This window comes from Cydia amplana, chromosome 19 (assembly GCF_948474715.1).
Source record: "Cydia amplana chromosome 19, ilCydAmpl1.1, whole genome shotgun sequence".
NCBI lineage: Eukaryota > Metazoa > Arthropoda > Insecta > Lepidoptera > Tortricidae > Cydia > Cydia amplana.
Window position 1 is genome coordinate 6,125,767 of NC_086087.1, and position 21,562 is coordinate 6,147,328.

The 21,562-nt window shown below is 37.7% G+C and overlaps 1 protein-coding gene across 1 annotated transcript; it reads left to right on the plus strand.

Annotated features, from left to right (window-relative positions):
* Positions 1-4,385: 4,385 nt before the first annotated feature.
* LOC134656909 (fructose-bisphosphate aldolase-like) lies at positions 4,386-19,987 on the plus strand. The gene is made up of 9 exons (XM_063512459.1): positions 4,386-4,409; positions 6,973-7,085; positions 11,797-11,885; positions 13,277-13,451; positions 15,268-15,471; positions 17,055-17,170; positions 17,682-17,781; positions 19,001-19,200; positions 19,867-19,987. Exons 2-9 carry the CDS (start codon positions 6,974-6,976, stop codon positions 19,960-19,962), a joined length of 1,092 nt encoding a protein of 363 aa, XP_063368529.1. The 5' UTR covers positions 4,386-4,409; position 6,973; the 3' UTR covers positions 19,963-19,987.
* The last annotated feature ends 1,575 nt before the right edge of the window (positions 19,988-21,562 follow it).

The window sequence follows — 21,562 nt, forward strand, 5'->3', positions numbered from 1 at the left end:
TAAGAATAAGCAAAGCTAAGGGGCCTACAATGTACAATCATGCTCGTTGATGGTAAACATTACTAAAAATTGAGGTTATGACAAGTACATATTGGAAGAACTCTTTCGAACTTTTAAGATTATGTTCAGTTTTTTTGTTTTAGGGTTAAAAGGCATAAATAAAATTAAAACGTATGCCTAAATCTATCCAACAAGACCATAAATTGTGTCCTGGAAACCGTCCATAGGCCCACATGTCTAATATTTTCAGCAATCAGTTGTGACTATTTACAAAGATGCAATAGAATACTACAGAATATTATGCTTGGTTGAAGTGACCCGGTAACATTGGTAACTTCATTATATTTTTTCAATTAATGACCTGAATTATAGTGTAAGCTAAAGTGACCCTTGTCTTATTTACCTTTAAATTAAATAAACACCCAAATATCAGTTGTTTTATTTTTAATATGTAATCCTATTGTACAATATATACCAATCAAAAAAATTACACAGGTATGTCATATTCATCCAGAAGAGTACACTAATTTACATTAACAAGTGGCATATTATATTATAAATAACATCTATATGCACTATCTAATTATCTGCATTTTGATATGATTTTATTTTACTAAACTTAGAAGACATAGATAGGGAACAAAGAGAATATAAGCACTACGATAGGGAGTTGTTTTTGATATCTTCAAATTTGTTCATCATTTTGATTAACATTGTTTTAACATCGCTTTTAAATTGTCCGTCCGTTTCAAATTTTTTCAATAAACCGCGAGTGACAATTTGAATTGACGTACGCAGGGCGCGCTCAGCGGAAAAAAAAATCTTTTGGTTCGATGTACGTTGCTGCTTTTCTTAGCGCAATACTGCTCTTTGAGTGTTGCCCTACTTTAGTTTGCTTTACATTGCTACTGACAAGATTTGGTTGACGGACTATACTTTTATCACTAAACAAAAACGTAGTGTGCAAAAATAAAATAAAACAACGATAAAAAAGCGAATAGTACCTACTTAATAGGATCTACCAACTAGTTTCTTCATTCCACATAATAACATCAAATAGACACGCATGTTTCAACCCAAAGTACCAGATTACGCCAGATAAAACTTATTAAAAGGTGACCTTCAAAGGTCACTAAAAACAAGGCGTCACAGGCGCGTGCCTGTATTCATATAGGTACCGAGAAATAGCTATAGAAATACAGTGAAAATAGCAGGAACTATTCTAAGACGGCATTAATTTAATTCATAAATTATGCAGCTGCTTTTTGCATTGCATGTGTACCTATACCTTTTCCTATTCTAAATATTTCTTAAATTAAAGCACCACACTAAAGTCAACAACCTCAACGAAGCTGACACAACGTTTGTAAAAGCTTGATAAAAAGTGACATTTTAAAATCCTATTTTATTCAAAACAAGTATGCTATGAATGCTCATTGCGCATTAGAAAAAAATATTAATTTCATTATATAATAACGTAAAGCTTTTAAAAGTTGTGAAATTGACAACATCTTGTTAAAACAAAATATGAGTAAAATTATATTTTACGTGTTATTACGTGAACCCACAAACGTGAATATAAAAAGAATACTTTATAGATATTCATTCAAAGATAGTATACATGTTCAGACTTCAGAGGTTACAAATAGGTCAAATAATATTAATTTTAAACGCATTACACCAATAAATAATCGATAAAATCATCATCCATATTTCTCACTATGAAATGGGGGTAAAAATGTAAGAAATAAAAATAACTTACGGTTTTTTGTTATTTATCGGTAAAACACGGACACTCCCGTTCAGCTACGCGGCTACAACTGTCAAAATGTATGGAGAGGACACGAATAAAGGTCATTTGAAGGTCCAATGATAACGTGACAGTTTGTTGCTTTTAAATTTTGATTTTAGTGCCATCTCTCTGATTAACCTGTAACTATATCGGCACTTACTTGAGTGATGAACTTAACTAGTCTATCCATGGCACGAGAATGTAGTATCACCTAATATTAATAGATGGCACTGATAATAAGTAATTTTAGCGCCATCTCTTAGGTTGTACTGTAACTACATCGCTGATGAACTTACCTCGTCCAACATTAGCGGCACCAAGCGGCACTTGGTACGATAATGTAGTGTCACCTAATAAGTATAGATGGCGCTGATACGAACTGTAATTTTATTTTTCTTAAAGAAAAAATATTAAGGTGCAGTCAGCAGCAGCAGAAGCCTGAACACAAATTTAATAAAAATAATAAATAGAATAAAAATCGTTTATTTCCGAAATGGAGAGAATGATAATCTTAACTAAGTAGATAAATACAATAATGCTAGTAAAGCTGGTCAAGCAGATTTTGTCAGTAGAAAAAGGCACGACATTAAAATTTTCCATGGTATGATATCCCTTCGCGCCTACATTTTTCAAATTTGCCGCCTTTTTCTACTGACAAGATCTGCTTGACCATCTATATATCGTTTTGCTGACCGTACATACGACTGTCATCTGTTCCTGGCTAATGTTACGAGTATAAAGCCAATAGGCTACATGACTAATTTTCAGGGAGCGTACATTTCATGCCGATGACAGGCGTATGACGTCAACCTACATACAGGATGGACAAAGTTTGAAAAGGGCAATGGAATAACGAACGTTAAAAATAAAATAAAATAAAAGTCACTACGTTTCCGGTTACTAAGTTGTGTCACTACGTTTTTTGAAACATCCTGTGTGTTTATATGAATACGTCATTATGACGAAACCGGCATGAAATGTACGCTCCCTGCTAATTTAATTTTCATTTATGGTATCAATCGATCGGGTTTGTTTTTAGGATCAAATGTCTATATGGGACCCATTGTATTAAAGTTACACAAAAGTCAGAAATTGTAGTCAAAGGCCGACAGTCGCAATTCACTCGCGAAACGCCCTATACAAAACGGCCAGGGGCCGTGACGTCATCGCCCATCTTGTAGTATGGACAAAACAAGAAAATTGCGTTTTTGTCGGTGAAATATTGTGTTTATGTATATAGTTGCGATACAATATTTTTTTGGATGAAATGTAAGTAATCGAATGGTAGCCTTACTTTTATCGTTTTTGGAAGTTAAAAAAAAAATTTGAAACTTTCAGGTGCTGTATTTTTGTAATTTTTCAATATTTTATTTTAATATCCACATTATTGTGATAAATTGCTCGTTTGCTATCTATTTTACTAGATTTTGTTATAAAATTCAACATGTGTCATCATCCTTATTAAGGTACCTAATGGAAGTTAACCGAACAACAGAATGGTGTTGTTTAGGTAAATTTGTACAACGTTCATTATTACAGAAGTAGATAACGTTTTATCACAACTATTTATGTCGTCGTTAGGTTATCTCGCTCATTTATAAATTAACAACTCTACAGTGGGAGCTATTATTAAATAAAATCAATATTTCAACGTTCAAGTGCTGCGAAGTTCTACCGACTTAGGACTTGAATCTACAATACAAGGTCAATTTTATTAAATATTAAATAAGTAGCCCTTGTTGGTACAATTTATATTTTTCATGCCTATGAGCCTTTATACCTATGCTACATGACTAGGTTTTACCACTATAGGTTTTGAAATTTATTTTCACAAATTAGAAGGAAATTATAAAATTAGGCTATGCATTTGCTCTCAGAAATTATAATCATAATAATTTATTACAGACTAGCGACCCGCCCCGGCTGCGCAAGGGTTAACAAATTATACATAAACCTTCCTCTTGAATCACTCTATCTATTAATAAAACCGCATAAAAATCTGTTGCGCAGTTTTAAAGATCTAAGCATACATACACACAGACAGACAAACAGGGAAGCGACTTTGTTTTAACTACTCGTATGTACGAGTAGTTAAAACAAAGTATAGTGATGATGAAGTGATGTTTTAAATTTAAATGAGTACCAGCAGTTAAGCCAGTGGTTCCTAACCTGGGGGTAATTACCCCCGTGGGGGTAAAACTGGTATTTTACGGGGGTAATAAGCTAACCTAATATAACAATACAACAAACGTACACGTTTTATTTTTTATTACCATTTGGGAGGAGGGGTAAAATCAGGTTCCCTAGTTAGTCATAGGGGTGACCGAACTGAAAAGGTTAGGAATCACTGAGTTAAGCATTTGGTAAAAACCATAATTAATGATTGAATATAAGAACTGTTTCGGGAAGTCGGTTTTTTTTTGTTAAAAAAATTCTTTACATTTTTATCATGTATTACGGTTACGCAAGAAAAACATGGCTCATTATGAAAATATAACACAAATAAATATAAACAAACGCGCTGTAGGTATAGTTTACGTAGGTAATGTAATGGAAGTAATGTTTGATAATGTATTGAGACGATTCAGTTTATTTCTAAGTGTGACACAGACAGCAGGTGATTATTATTATTCAGTAATTAACTTGATAATAATAACGATCATTTTAGAGCTCCGTACAAAACTTTATTCACGGAGCTCTTATTTTTAAATTACTACTAATATAAAGCCGTTTTTTACCGATACCGTAATGACATTCGACCAATTAAAAATACAACTAGGTATAGTTTGGCCAGGGACTATCTCATTTCAATCAAACAGACAAGGAGAATAATACTGTAATATTTCTGTCTTTGCTTACGCTAGCACTAGCACCGAAAAGAAAGGGATGAGTATAAGTAGGTACCTATAATTTTTTTTTCACCTCAGCAGCTCGAACAAGGGTACTTTGCTACTTAAAAACAGTGAGCAAAATGCGATTTTGCTCATTGTTTTTAAGTAGCAAAGTACCCTTGTTCGAGCTGCTGAGGTGAAAACTTAATTGTTGGTATATCTTAAGAAAACATGAGTGAATAGGTAAGTGATGAAGAAGGAATACATTTTTGGGTTCTCTAATATGTTCTCACTGCTGAGGTGAAAAGTTTTGTGAACTACACGAGATCAAAGTTATTTACATCTCGTGCGCTTTTGAGTCCCTTACTACGCTCAAGATTCTAAATTAGATTCACTCGCTACGCTCGTGAATCTAGTATAGGATCTTTTGCTTACACGAGACTCAAAATAAGCATTCGAAGAAATATCAAACTTTGATCTCTTGTTGTACAAATAACTATTGTTCTTATAGAGAAATGTTTCAGGCATAAGCCTACCTAACCGTCCTAGTCTGTAGATAATTACGAGTATATCTACCTAATACTTTGCTGGCTCAGCGACAAAACACGGCTTCTGCCTTCTCCAAGCAATGATATAATTCCGGAGCTGGCGTGGCGCCAAATAACTTTGTTGGTAAACAGAACTATAATTCCAATTTTTTTACCAAGAATTTTTAGAGAGGTCAGGTTTTTGCCAAGTTTGCTTAATGTGATTTTCAGCCATGGGCGCTTTATAAAGAGAACGTATGCTTAGTTCACCAAAATATACAAAATATGGGTACATATTTTCACAGACTAACTGCACACGGTACAACTTACTTAAACTGCATTCTACACCATTTTGTTTACTCTTAGGTGGCAGGTACTCATTTTGGCGTAGGAAGAAAAATCTTTTTCATTCTAAGGAAAACTTTTTTGCTTTGCTAAGCTTTTGAATCTAGATACAAATGGATTCGATTGTAAATTCTCTCGCAGGCCTTGCAGTAAGTAGGTACCTATATTTAACAATCGACATCGGTATCACTATTGGCCATTTTTAGGGTTCCGTAGCCAAATGGCAAAAAACGGAACCCTTATAGATTCGTCATGTCTGTCTGTCTGTCTGTCCGTCTGTCTGTCCGTCCGTATGTGACAGCCACTTTTCTCCGAAACTATAAGAACTATACTGTTGAAACTTGGTAAGTAGATGTATTCTGTAAACCGCATTAAGGTTTTCACACAAAAAATAAAAAAAACAATAAATTTTTGGGGTTCCCCATACTTCGAACTGAAACTCAAAAATTTTTTTTTCATCAAACCCATATGTGTGGGGTTTCTATGGATAGGTCTTCAAAAATGATATTGAGGTTTCTAATATCATTTTTTTCTAAACTGAATAGTTTGTGCGAGAGACACTTCCAAAGTGGTAAAATGTGTGTCCCCCCCCTGTAACTTCTAAAATAAGAGAATGATAAAACTAAAAAAAATATATGATGTACATTACCATGTAAACTTCCACCGAAAATTGGTTTGAACGAGATCTAGCAAGTAGTTTTTTTTTTAATACGTCATAAATCGCCTAAATACGGAACCCTTCATGGGCGAGTCCGACTCGCACTTGGCCGCTTTTTTATTTAGCGACATGAGACCTAATGGTAGCTGCCCTCACTGATTCATCAAAAATTCCATCCTGTATTTTTTATACTGGAATAATTAGGAATCGAGCTCATGACACGAAAATTATGAGTAATTAAGTACCTATTACCTACTTGTTTAAATATTCATATTATCACTACATAGTATAAAACAAAAGTCACTTCCCGCTGTCTGTCTGTCTGGACGTATGCTTAGATCTTTAAAACTATGCAACGCGCTATTACCAATGATTTATAACTCAAGATAGGTTATAGGCGTTCCAAAATTGAAGCGCTTAACTTGTGACAAATTGGACAAGTTTCCTTTAGACGCGGCTGGACAAGCGAGAAATGTGCACGTGCTAACGAGCTCTCGCACTACACACCGAAAGAGAAAGAGACGACCTTATGTTTAGCAACGAGTGTGACAAAGATGGATGTAATGAGAAAACTAATCAAAAATAACAGATTTCTTCGTAGGCACAGAAATAAATATGGAAGTATTTTTTGTGCTCCTCAAGTATGAGTATAACCTATCTATGGTTATATAATATCATTGGCTATTACGCTATAGATAGAGTGATTCAAGAGGAAGGTTTATGTATAATTTGTTACCCCATGCAAAGCCGGGGTGGGTCGCTAATAGTGAAGTATGTTTTTTAGGACATGGGCCACTAAAAAGCAATTTTTGTTTTCAGAATGACCACCTACTTTTCATACCCTGACTTGAATCTCCAAACGGAGCTGAAAAGGACCGCAGAGGCTATAGTGGCCCCGGGGAAAGGCATCTTAGCAGTCGACGAAACTAATGGTATGTTACCTACCATAAGGAAAACGTACTAGTGCTCGACATGCTAATGCCCAATAGATGGCACCCTGCTGTCACCTCTATTGACAATGACTTTAAGTTTCAAGATGACATGTACTGGGACCGCGTCGAGCACCAGTACGTTTACCTTAATACGAGGGCTGGTTCGAAAGTTGTTAGCAAATTTGGCCACCGAGTGTAACACAAAGTTTTTCGCCACACCAACGCAAGGAAAATATAAACTGTAAAATATCAAACAAACTCAAACCAAATGAATTCAAAGTGAATGTTATTAATATATTTATCATTCAAAATAAACGTTTAAAAGTCAATCCTACCAGCCAACATAAGGAAATAACTTTTTCACCTCAGCAGCTCGAACAAGGGTACTTTGCTACTTAAAAACAGTGAGCAAAATCGCATTTTGCTCACTGAGTGAGACAAAATGACATTCAAGTGACCTTAATATTCAAATGTCATTTCAACATGCGGGGTCTAATACAAGTTCGAAATACTTGGATCTGGGGGCACGGTAGTGCTTCCGCCAAGACGAGCAAAGCGAAGCGCAAGGGCACTACCTACCTTTTCTCCAAGCGCTTCGTCGTTTTTTTGAACCCTCTTAACTTGGGTTTGGATTATACCAGATAAACAAAACTCTCGGAATATGATGTCAATAGTGGACTTATTAAGCATAAAAAATTTCAATTGCATAGCTCTTATACTTTGGATTTTATTTATGTCTAAAAAACCCCGATTTCGTCACTGACTCATTCACTCACTGTTGATCATCAAAACCTCTAGGGTACTTCCTGAAGCCCTAGGAAGCTGAAATTTGGTGTGAGATAGTATTAGTCCACAAACAACAAAAAAATTCAAAAACTTGAAATTATTAGCCCCTAAGGGGGTGAAAAGGGGGGTTGAATTTTGTATGGGAAATCGATAACCGCGGAATCGATTTCGTTGAAATTTGGTATGTAGATAGTTATTGTTATGGGGAAGGATATAAAATAGTTTCAACCCCGAAATCACCCCGTAAGGGTGAAAAGGGGTGGAAAAAGGCGTTAGGGGAAAAAGAGGGTTGAAGTTTGTATGGGGAATCAGTAAAAAGCAGATTGTATATAAAAGATGCCCCCCAAGTACGTATTTCAGGATTTTTAATAGTAAATCACCCGCAACCCTTTAAATCAGAAGATTGTCATAAGCAACTTACAAAAAGATGTGAAATCCCACCAAAAACATTTTCATGTAAAATGTTGCCAAGACGAAACCATAAGGCTCGCACTGGCAAAAAGTTATCAGATATCTTGTAGAGCCAAGCTTCTAACTCTACAGGCCCTACCTTCACAGACTCTACACCTTAGTCAAAATATGTGGTTAGAAGCTTGGCTCTACAAGATATCTTATAACTTTTTGCCAGTGCGAGCCTTATGGTTTCGTCTTGGCAACATTTTACATGAAAATGTTTTTGGTGGAATTCTATTATCTCTGTCCCTTTCACGTCGTTAGCAAAAAGAAAGAGACAAAAAAAAGTTCAAACGCCATTCAACGGTATATTGACGGTTTATAATAGACCCCCGAAAAACGTCAGAACGCATCGTTCCAAAACACATACGAGTATGAATTCTTAATAATTAATTAATGAAAATAAAGTTTAAGATTTGATAAAAACTGATAAAAACACTATATTTTACGTAATTTATTGTACTATTAAAATAACGAACTTAAAAAATACACAGAATATCACGTAAAATAAATAATTATACTTTTAAGAATCTCTACTATAGTTTACAAATAGTAAGTATTCGCAATTCGGACCGTATCTTACAATGTTTTTTTTTTACAAAATGATTGAAGTGTCAAGATATGAGCGCCGATAGGCATATAGCCGGCGGCGGCGCGCCGGTCAAAATTGGTCGGCGGCGGCGGCGAATCGGCGGCGTGGCCTTGAAACACCTTCGATTAATGAAAAAAGAATTCAAACCAAAATTTTACCGAAAAAACATGTTTTTTATTTTCAAGGATAATTTATTGAATAATGGTACGAAAAAAATTGATATCGTATAAACTGTGGATAAGCGGTATCGCGCGGCATCAGAGGCGGTCTTAATCTTGGCGAGGCTCTGGCCGGAATATCTTAGCGAGGCCCTTATCTTTTGTGCTAAGTTAAAAATTGCGGATTGACTGTATCAGGGAAACGTCTTGTCGACAGTCCAAAGAAAATCGAGCTCCGTCATTAACCAATATCGATTCATCAAAACCAATTTATGTCAAAAAGTGAGGCCCAACGCCGAGCTCCATGTAACACCGAAGACTTGATTTCGACGCCTCCCAATGCGAGGCCAGAGGATGAGCTGCAGGTAAGCATACAGCTAAGAATCGAACGCCAAGTGTAAGCTTGGCTGACGGCCGAACGCCTAGAGCGCTGATTGCGGCGCGCTTCTGTGCGAGGCCGGGCTGCAAGAGAGCAGAGCGAGGGCGCAGGCCGATAAAGACTGAAGCCATAGTGTTAAAGATCTGGAGCTTTCCTGCGGGCGCATTCGTGCGACGCCAAAGGCCGAGCTACAATGGAGCTAAGATCGCATAAGGACCAATGCTCAAGCGTTTTAAAACAGGCCGAAAGTTGAGCTCCAAACAGGGCCAAAAACTTGCAGGTTCAGATAGCGGCTTAATTCCATGCGAACGATGCAAGGCCAAAGATTGAGTTGCGAGAGAGCAAAGCTTGAAATTTGAACAGTGGCCAAGTATATTTGAGACCCGATTCCGACGCCTTTCCGTGCGAAGCCAACGGCCGGACATTTGGACGTGGAAACGCTTAATATCTCAAAATTAACCCCATTTAATACCTTTTAAAGACGTTTAACCATGCTTGCAATGGTTAAATTCGCGGTAAATGACGGATGGTTAGCTGGCAAAATTAGTTATGCATTGGATCGGTAATCCAAAGATGTGGGTTCGAGTCTCACGTTAGCCAGAGTTGATCACAGTTATTTTTTTCATTGTGATTGACATATGTCTAGTGTACTCGTATATATACAATATAAATTGTAATGTGGAACGTTCCACAATAAAAATTTAAGGAAATCAATATGTTTATTACAAGCATATTGATGTTAAAATTGATATTAAATAATTTCGTTTCCCCAAGACTACTACTTTACTAGACATATAAGTTTGCATTTGCCTTCGATATTTTTTAATTATATGGGCCTATAATACCTTTTGAATGCCTTTAAACTATTCGAAGTGGCGCCGTTAATGATCTAAACTCGATTAAAAATATATTATCTGATTCCGAAAGTAGTAGTAACTACCAAGGTCACGCCGATGCCACGCCGATAGCGCAGCGTCGGCGGCGGCGGCGCGAAAATTTTGTCGGCGGCGGCGGCGCGCCGGCGCGGCGCTCATATCTAAGTGTCAATCAATTGATGGTCGTTGTTTCCGTCTATTACCTATTTTACTGAAATTTACTACGTTTTGTTTTGTGTTTGATTGTGGTAATTAAACTTAATTGTTAGTATATCTTAAGAAAACATGAGTGAATAGGTAAGTGATGAAGAAGGATTACGTTTTTCAGGTTGTCTAATGTGTTCTCACTGCTGAGGTGAAAAGTTTTGTGAACTACACGAAATCAAAGTTATTTACATCTCGTGCGCTTTTGAGTCCCTTACTACGCTCAAGATTCTAAATTAGATTCACTCGCTTCGCTTGCACGGGACTCAAAATAAGCACTCGAAGAAATATCAAACTTTGATCTCTTATTGTACAAATAACTAATAACTAATAAACTAATGGTTTTCAATGTAATTTTTTAGATAAATTGTGATGTTAAAACAAGAATTTATAATTGAATTGATACATCTAGTAATAAAAGGTAAAGTACAGTAGTCAATTATTTCAATAAATGTCTTAAACAGAAAAGTCACGTACTTACTTGAAAGTATACAAGCGCCAGTATTAGATAACCTGCGTCCATGCTACCCGCGCCGTAATTGACGTAATATATCTTTTTTTCGAACCACCACTCAAAATAACGTTAACCTACCCGATACCCAAGGAACAAACGCTTGTAGAAGTCTACCTACCTACCGCTGAAATGGTTCTGGTATCGAAAATACATCTAATTACCTAAATAGATCGGTAATACCTGCAGTTTTTCGAGGGGTCGTTAATAGCTGCGTTTACCTTATTGCATTTGATTACTTTGCCACACATGTGGATAAAATGCAACATTCTCATCAGTTTTTGAATAGTCAAGGGGCCTTTACCAGCAGGTATGGTGAAAATATCTAAACTAAAATGCGAATGTTTTTTTTTAATAACTACATTTAGTAAAACGTAAAGTCACGGATTTTTCAAGGAATCTATACCTAACACTGATTTAAACTTACTCGATTTTTACACATTATTAAATTGTACAACAGGACTTAATCGCGTAGGTATCTAAGTTACGCAACAAAACTTTGATACGCGATTAACCCTTCGTATGTACAAATTTAAACCTATTGTATTCAACAATGGATTTAAATTCGTGCGCACTGATCAGTGCTTAGACATACGTAGGGTTAAGTCCTGTTGTACAATTTAATCATGAATTTATACCTATTCGTATTTGTTGAATTAGTTAAGATGAAGTAAGTACTAAGTACCTTTCCGAGTTTTCAAGGCAGTTTGTTAAATGGAGTGCTCCAGGCAACAATATTAATTAAACTTTCAGAGGGTATCGGCAAACTTCTGGCTGGAGTGGGCCTGGGCAACACTGAAGACAACCGGCGGCGGTACAGACAACTGCTATTTACTATCAATGTGAGTACAAATAGAATAAATAGGTAATATTAACTCACATTTATGGGCGTTTTTTTGTTGTTGTCCCCTACACTTTTTTTTCAAATTTGGGATTTTTTATGTTATTTCTACTCAGAATCACGAGCTCTTTCTATCCTCATAGGAGAAAAAAAGTGTCCTAAGGTTTTTATTTCCATTACGTCACCATTTTTCATAGACTTTGTATGGCGGTCGCGGAATGGAAAGATCGAAAAATGTATGGAAATTTTGGGACACTTTTTTTCTCCTATTAGGATAGAAAAAGCTCGTGATTCTGAGTATAGAATAACATACAAAATCCCAAATTTGAAAAAAAAGTGTAGGGGACAACAAAAAAAACGCCCTAATAGACGGGTCTATCGCGAAATTTATTTTATTACCTTTAACCGACGTTTCGACACAGGTTTCACTGGTCGAGGTCGCGGCTAACTGATGTCCCAGCAAAATGTTAAAACAGAGATTTGTGCAGACGAAAAGTGTATGAAAAGTGTGCGTGTACGTCGGTAAATAAAGGTAAAATTTCGCGATAGACCCGTCTATAAATGTGAGTTAATATGTGTTCAAACCGCGAAAGTTTTAAATATTATAAATAGGGAATGTTTCATATTTGTAGCCTAAATAGGTACTTACTTGAAAAATCTGTCGTTATTTTTAAAAGAACCTCAAAGCGATAAGTATATAGTAGATAAGTATATCGCTTTGAGTATTTTATAGCATACATATTAGAAAAAGTAACGGTTGTTCCAAAGTAAACCAGGCAGCCCACTTCAAAAAAATTCATCGTATCATTCATTAAGCGACTACGTAGGTATTTCTCTTAGGCTTTATTTTTCTAGATCTCTGCATTAAAACCAGTGGTACCTACATATAGCGATACCTGAAGCATTCAATAAAATCCGAAATCATTATCAAAAAATGTCGGACGTGGCTCATAATCGGCGAGGGATAGGTATTTTGGGCCCGGGTCCACAAATACTTGACGGTATTGAGATGTTCGTTATATCACTTTAGATAAGTTGACATTGCTATAATATTATCATTCAGAGGGTCTGTAAAAGAGACATATATTATTGTTATTCAGTATATATCAAATGAAAAGTTTTAAAACACTAGCTTATGAGTCACCGTTAAAACTAGTTTCACTGCTGAGTATCGATGATCAGTCAGTTAATTGGGATTGGTGCCAAAGAGGTAGTATATTATATAGGACAGTTAGTTGTTGGTGCCCTAGTATACAATTATACATACGAGTATGACCCCCACTTCCTTGATTACTTTTCATAGTTTTGTTATTCCATTTTATTTGCTGATTATCACACTGGTTCGAATCCGCATTGTGACAACAAAATCCAAAAGCATCTTTATTTCCTCAGAATCTCTCAGAACACGTGTCAGCAGTAATACTTTTCGACGAGACGGTGTACCAGAAGACTGATGAAGGGACATTCTTCATGGACGTGTTCAAGCAACAGGGAATCATCCCTGGCATCAAGTTAGACAGGGACGTCGTCCCACTGTTCCTGTCTGAGAATGAAGTGACTACCCAGGGTAATGTTATGATACTTACCTATGTTTCCTCAGAATCTCTCAGACACGTGTCAGCAGGCTCAGCAGTAATATTGTTCAACGAGACGATGTACCAGAAGACTGATACTGAATGATACTTATGTCTTTCTGACCAGTATATTATTCTTTTGATCTGTATCAATAAATGTCACACCTATTAGAGTAAAAGTTTCTTGCATAACACTTTTCTAAATAACTTCAAGTTTATTGGGCAAAATTATTAGTGTTCAGAGGCAGTTGCACAACATTGAGGTGATAGGATAAGGAATTACTTATGTAAATTTAAAAAATAGTTTAGGGAAAACTTAATCTCATCTTTTCTTAATTTTCTCAGTTTCGTTACGAATGTTAGCTATACAAATTTGCATTTTTGTATGGTTAATTTTCGTTACGAAACTGAGAATGGTAAGAAAAAATTAGACAAAGGTACAAAAAAATTGCAAATGACCCTTTAATGAGATAAAAAATGTAATTTATGTATTTCTTTCACTTTGGTAAAATTTATGTTATGCTCACACATTCGTAACTTTTCGGAGAAAGCATTTTATAACTACGCGATATTTTAATTTTGTGATGGCGCTGTAACAGCGCGCACACAACATCCCGCTTCACCGCCGCGCGACGCACCGAGCCATCGCGCTTCACCGCCGCGCAGACCACCCACGACGATCGGCCCCCCGCCGCGCCGCGCACCGCACCCCGCGAGCCACTATAAAAGCGCGAGCGCGCGTCCGCCCGTCGGCAGTCGTCCTCGCCGCCTTCTGCTGTGAGCACGGCTCTCCCACGGTTGTGCCGGCCTGGGGTTACCGCGTAGGCACCCGTTCCTTTGCTTCCCCCCTATCCCGTTCCTGCGTCTCGGTTGTGCCGGCCTGGGGTTTCCGCGTAGGCACCCGATCCGCTTCCCGCCTATCCCGTTCCTGCGTCTCGGTTGTGCCGGCCTGGGGTTTCCGCGTAGGCACCCTAGATCCAGGATCGTCCTGTATACCTATCCGTCTTCATCCCCCTTACCCTTTGGGGATCCCGAGTATCCCAAATCGCGTGTAGCGTAGGGATCGCGCACCGTAGTGACTAACGGAGTCACCCCGCGCCGTCTTAGCCTAGGATACCTAGACTTAAGCCCTAAATAGTTTAGATTCAATAAACCGGCATAAAAGCCCGTCGATTTGCATTTTGCATTTGTGTTTCTATTAGCTACCCTGTACCCCTCTCTCCTCTGAGCTAACTAGGAAACCCTGGTTCCTGTCTGGAACTGGGGAGTTGTATGAGGCCACGCCCGCCCCGGCGAACGTGACCCCATCACAATTTTAACCAAACTTCAGTGTGCAAAGCAAGGAGCAAACTTCATTGTACGCTGCCTCGAGTAGAAAGTTTTGTCCAAAAGTTTTCCATCTCTTCGACTCAGTGTTAAAGCGTCTGATAAAGTTTCTTATTCAAAGTCAGCCTGTGCTGCTTATTTCGAGATACAGAATAGATAGTAAGTATTCTAATATCACGATTATATAGTTAGAGTCTCTGCGGAAAGAGAAGAGTCGTGGAATGTATGGGACCCGATACATACCACGACTCTTCTCTTTCCGAACAGACTCTAATTCTTTTAAAAATGTTGAATCTTATTGTGAAAGATATTGCAACAGATGCAGCAAAGTAAAAAAAAAATACCCACAAGGGAGCTTTTATATTCTTAGACACGCTGGAAAATTAAATATCTGAAGACATGAGAATCGTTAAAGCTGAATAATTTAAATGCCTACTCTGTTTCTTCTCAAACAAATAATATAACTTGATATTTATTCCACAGGTCTCGACGATCTTAACAAGCGTTGCGCCGTCTACAAGAAACATGGGTGTCGCTTCGCAAAATGGCGGTGCCCTCTCAAAATAGGAGAGCACACTCCGTCAGTCCAGGCTATCAATGATATGGCTAATGTTCTGGCGCGCTACGCAGCCGTCTGTCAGAGTGAAGGGCTTGTACCGATTGTGGAGCCTGACGTGCTATTGTATGGTAAGAGATTTGCAATTTGGGCGTTAACACCTATATCTGAGTTGTTTCTGATGATCAAAATCTTATAAAGAAATCCCTTTAAGTACCTATAACTTTTGGCCAGTTGGTCAGTTGATACATAACCAACGAGTTGCTGGTCAGCGTTAACTTTAATATTAAGGTTGTCATTCTATGAAAAAATCTCAAATTTTTTATGCTAATCAATTTTGAGGTAATTTATATGATGACGTTGCTAAAGTCCGTCAACCAAATCTTGTCAGTAGTAAAAGGCGGCAAATTTGAAAAATCGCGGGTTAGCAACACTGTGTTCGAATAATTCCAAAATGCGTGTCATCTGTGTTTTATCTGTGGAATGTGGATCGTGAACGACAGCCGTCACCTTATTTGTTTTCATTTGGTTTTCATTCTGAATCGTTTCTGTTTCAAGAGATATTTCTGCTGTCACCATTAAATACCAATACATTAAATAAGAATAAGCAAAGCTAAGGGGCCTACAATGTACAATCATGCTCGTTGATGGTAAACATTACTAAAAATTGAGGTTATGACAAGTACATACTGGAAGAACTCTTTCGAACTTTTAAGATTATGTTCAGTTTTTTTGTTTTAGGGTTAAAAGGCATAAATAAAATTAAAACGTTTGCCTAAATCTATCCAACAAGACCATAAATTGTGTCCTGGAAACCGTCTATAGGCCCACATGTCTAATATTTTCAGCAATCAGTTGTGACTATTTACAAAGATGCAATAATACTACAGAGTATTATGCTTGGTTGAAGTGACCCGGTAACATTGGTAACTTCATTATATTTTTTCAATTAATGACCTGAATTATAGTGTAAGCTAAAGTGACCCTTATCTTATTTACCTTTAAATTAAATAAACACCCAAATATCAGTTGTTTTATTTTTAATATGTAATCCTATTGTACAATATATACCAATCAAAAAAATTACACAGGTATGTCATATTCATCCAGAAGAGTACACTAATTTACATTAACAAGTGGCATATTATATTGTAAATAACAAATATATGCACTATACATTTTGATATGATTTTATTTTAGTAAACATAGAAGACATAGATAGGGAACAAAGAGAATATAAGCACTACGATAGGCAGTTGTTTTTGATATCTTCAAATTTGTTCATCATTTTGATTAACATTGTTTTAACATCGCTTTTAAATTGTCCGTCCATGTTTCAAATTTTTTCAATAAACCGCGAGTGACAATTTGAATTAACGTACGCAGGGCGCGCTCAGCGGAAAAAAAAATCTTTTGGTTCGATGTACATTGCTGCTATTCTTAGCGCAATACTGCTCTTTGAGTGTTGCCCTACTTTAGTTTGCTTTACATTGCTACTGACAAGATTTGGTTGACGGACTATATCTTGCTATATGGATTGTGCCAAGTCTGTAGCGCTTGGTTGGTTTAGAGGGAGTCTTGTCTTGGTACAGTTGGTACGTAGTAGGAATAACTTGACTTTACCTATTGATCTTATGGCGTTTTATTGTGTTGTAACTGTGGTAAGGCATATCGGTGAAAATAATATTTGGTGAGAATGATAAATATATTTCAGGTGACCATGATATCGTCAGAGCGCAAAAAGTCACCGAAGTGGCGCTTGCAGCTCTATACAAGGCACTGAACGACCACCACGTATATTTGGAAGGAACCCTTATTAAACCAAATATGGTGAGCCCTTATTAATTCGTAACCCAATCGTATCTATTCTAATCTAGTCTACAGATGCGGAAGGTTTCAAAAAGTTGGAGAGTTATGGAGACTTTCATTTGGAAACGGAAAATTACGATCCGCATACAAAAATATCAGAAGTTATCGAAATGTTTCAATATGGAAATGTTGCAATTTCGTAAACTTTCTTACGGCACATGGCACATCACTTGCTGATAGGTGCCGATGGGCCGATGTACCTAAAAATTATTCAAAATCATTTGGAAGAAAATCGTTTCTGTATATTTTAGAGTGCAAAATTTGCTAAATGTGACTAGTTAAAGGATGACTCTGATGTTAGACCGTGCCGTGTCCGGGCCAGAGCTTCCGGCGCTTACTTTTCTATGACAGATGACCGGTGAGATCAGGTGGTGCTTTCCATAGAAAACGAAGCTCCGGAAGCTCCGGCTCGGACACGGACCGGTCTAACGTGAGTCATCCTTAAAAGGATTATAATCTTTTCTTTTTTCAGGTAACCCCGGGCCAAGGGTACAAAAAGAAGGCTACACCAGAAGAAATCGCCGTAGCTTCGGTAACTGCGTTGTTGAGAGGGGTTCCTGCCGCCGTTCCTGGTATGTTTGTATTATTTATAATATATGGGTGACCGAGCTTCGCTCGAAAATGCGCGTTTTCCCAGAGATAAGACCTAGCTAGATCGATTTTTCGCCCCCGAAAACCCCCATATAGCAAATTTCATCGAAATCGTTAGAGCCGTTTCCGAGATCCCCGAAATATACATATAAATAAATATATAAATAAACAAGAATTGCTCGTTTAAAGGTATTAGATTAAAAATAAACTGAAAATAAGTAACAACTAGATGGTCTGACCAAGTTAAGGTCACCTAAGACCAACTCCATCAAGCGGCGAAGACTACGGGAGATTGAGACCAATGGAGACAAATCACAGGAACTGCAAAATCAAGTGGGCACGATTCTCAGTAATGAGGGACCGACAAAGAAGAAGAAGTACCTAGCAAATCAGGAAGGTGAAGCCAGCTAGAAAATAAAATCGGCCAAGTACCTGTCAGACCAAGGGCGATAGATAGTTTCGTACCTTTCATACGATACTATAAGCGTCGTATTTTTATGACGATGACGACGATGTGAAGTTTATGGCAATTATGGCAGCACTCTCACACTCGGTCACTGCAAAGTGTGCAGAGTTGGCTTTTGAATATTTTGCAAATTTTCTATAACATTTGATAGCTTCGCCACAAATTTTGCTACGGAAAACATAAATTCCTTAACTAAAACATTACTTAGTTAGAAAACAAAAATTTTAATAGAAACTTTGAAATATCGTGAGAGCTTGGTCAAACAGGTGTTAATGAGTTATCGGAAAAATGTCTATCGCCAGTGGGCTTAAAACTTTGAAATAGGGTACTTATCCTTTTATTTTTATAGTAAATTAGCTTTGTAAGTGTGTATACCTTTAGAATGTAAACTTAGCCCCCCTCCCCTTTTAATTCAGGCCCCTAGGCCCCAGCACACTTCTTTTAATAAGCTTACAGTCTAGTCTTACTTGCTAGTTTTTTTAATTTATTTATTGGAAAAAGGTAAGCATTTGACCACGATCTCACCTGATGGTAAATGCCGATGCAGTCTAGGATGGAACATGCTTACCTAAAAGATGTCTATTCACTCTCGATTTGTCTCGATCCAAGTTATAGTGGACTAGGAATAGATTTGCAGGAACTTAATTCCACTCCTTAGCTTAGCTTAAGCTTAGTTGCATCATCGCATTGAGTTTTGCCTCGATCAATGAATAATTAAGACTGCAAAATTTCAGGCATCGCCTTCCTCTCCGGCGGTCAATCCGAAGAAGAAGCAACTCTGAACCTGAACGCCATCAACAGGGTCCAGCTGAAGAAGCCTTGGACCTTGACCTTCAGCTATGGCCGTGCGCTGCAAGCTTCCGTCTGGAAGACATGGGCAGGCAAGGAGGAGAATGTGCCAAAGGCTCAGGCTGAGCTGTTGACGAGGACTAAGGTGAGTGTATAAAATGTATTTATCTGTATACGTAACCACCGGGCTCGGCTAGTATTCTATAGAGTTTTTTCTGAAGCACCAATGGCAGCGCTCCACATAAGTTTTATCGCGGCTAATTAAAAATACCTAAGTTTAAAACCATCACCTACCTACTGGCTCGTTTCTTTCTTCAACCTCCATACCATCAAACGCATTCTGTATTTGACCGTTTTGGTAATTTACCGGCAGGCTCCAGCTGCTATCCGAACTTCACCTTAAAGGATGACTCACGCTAGACCGTTCTGGGCCCGGGCCGAGGCGTCCGACATGTCATTTTCTATGACATGTCGGACGCCTCATTTTCTATGAGGGCTGATCGGTGATCAGGTGGTGCTTTCTATAGAAAACGAAGCGCCAGAAGCTCTGCACGGTCCCCACCCGGTCTAGCGCGAGTCATCCTTAAGGAGTTATAGGTATTATTGCTTATAAAGTAATGGTCATGGTAATGGTTAGTTGTGACCATAAAAAAAAATGAAAAAGTCCGCGTTGGGATCGCCGAAATTGAATGAAATGTGTTGAGTTGCCCCTATAGACTTCGGATTCTCGGGCCTCCTTTGTTAAAGCAACAAATCAAGACATAACAAAGTCAAAACCAGATTTCTAATTTAAGTTTTCCCTTTTTTACAGGCGAATGGATTAGCATCACAAGGAAAATACCAGCAAGGCACTTTGATCTCGTCTGCCGCGGATAAATCCAACTTCGGAAAGGATTACAAGTACTGAACTGATTACATTATTTAAGTAAAAACCTTTGTTTTTTTTAACGCTCTTCTTTGTCTAGAACTGTCTATTGTCGCTGGGACAGAAAGATTTTGAGCGGCAACCATGGACCGGAAAATACGAATACAAGTCAAGACAAAATGGAACCCTGTGTGACCCCTGCCTCTTAAACATGATCTGGGGCTGTGCTGTATCTGCAGGAACGCGGAAAAAACAGAGATGAATAAATACCGTCTATCGGGTCTACGATATTATAAATATAACATATATTTTAACACCTTTTAATAACATGATACAAGTATTACAAGTCTCCCGTACATGAAAACAAGCAACAACGGTTGCACTCCGGGAGTGCCGATAGAAGTGAAAACTCACCTCACTATGTTACCGACGCCCGGTAACACGATACATACGTTTAGCGGAGGTATTCTATTTATTTATTATATATTATTATCATTCTCAAATAAGATCAGATCACACTTTTTCATTGACATGTTTATTTACATACTGCCATGACAACGTCAAATTATTTGAACATAGGTAAAGAGTCTTGAAAAGGAGTCCGCAACATAAATGTCAAATAACATTGAGTTTTTCTTCATTGATTTAAATGCCATCTACATTATGAGTGGCCATCTAAACCTTACGTCCCTTACGGACACGTGATCGCCTTACGCCCCTTACGGTCACGTGATTGCCTTACGCTGTCTCGAGTTTATCATTTTTCCCCACCTCAAACAAGTGCCCAGGGCCGCTAAAGAAGTTTTCACTTCAAAAATCGCAATACTTCTTCAATCACTTACGACTTTTTAGCAAAAACTGTACTCTTAAACATCCATCCACCAAAACGAATCTCATAATCGTCTGAGCACTTATCTAAATGAATGCTTTGATAATTCAGCAAACGTGTCCGGGGAACGAAATACCCTGTAAAAAATAACAATGATTTTCTTTGTAATATTTTCAAAGATCGTGGATTTTTGTTCAAACACAATGTTAGAAGCACAGAACAAGTTAGAATGGCGATGCGAGCAGGGTACGTGTCGCCGCCGGTTTTGAGCAAACGCTCGCATGCTACTCGACCGCGCTGACCGAAAAACGAAGTAAACATGCCTTTTTGCGCCACAATAGCCTTGAGATTAAGAAGCCAGACATCAAATCTGTCTAAAGGAGGCGTATCCATTCACCACGCACACAAGTTTTTACTACCGTTGCGCGAGTGTTAGTAAATGTGGAGAGGAACGAGCGGCGACACCGGTACCGATACTAACTGCGCGCGTTAGCCATTCTAACCTCTTTAATATGTTCTGTGGAAGTATCGAGTTTGGTTGCGAACGGGAAAATTCGAGTCCCTACAAAGGGAGTTTGTAAAAACATCGTTATTTCGACATTTTTATAAGACAAAAGAAATTCTTGTCCTAATTAGAGTCGGTAGAAAAAACTCAAAGCTAACAATTTCTTTGAAGAAGAAAAATATTTTCTTTGTTCAGGTGTCGTTTCTCGTTAAGTAGTTATAATTTTGACTGCTGAAATAACTTATTTAATTTAATGAGGAAAACAAGTATCTTGCCTCGTTTAACGCAGCCCATCGACACCCCATACT

Excerpts from the sequence above, each read along its gene's own strand:
- LOC134656909 (XM_063512459.1), top strand. The coding sequence starts at position 6,974 with ATGACCACCTACTTTTCATACCCTGACTTGAATCTCCAAACGGAGCTG. Across the intron at positions 15,472-17,054 it reads GCCTGACGTGCTATTGTATG|GTGACCATGATATCGTCAGA; the intron begins GTAAGAGATTTG and ends AATATATTTCAG. Across the intron at positions 17,171-17,681 it reads CCCTTATTAAACCAAATATG|GTAACCCCGGGCCAAGGGTA; the intron begins GTGAGCCCTTAT and ends TTCTTTTTTCAG.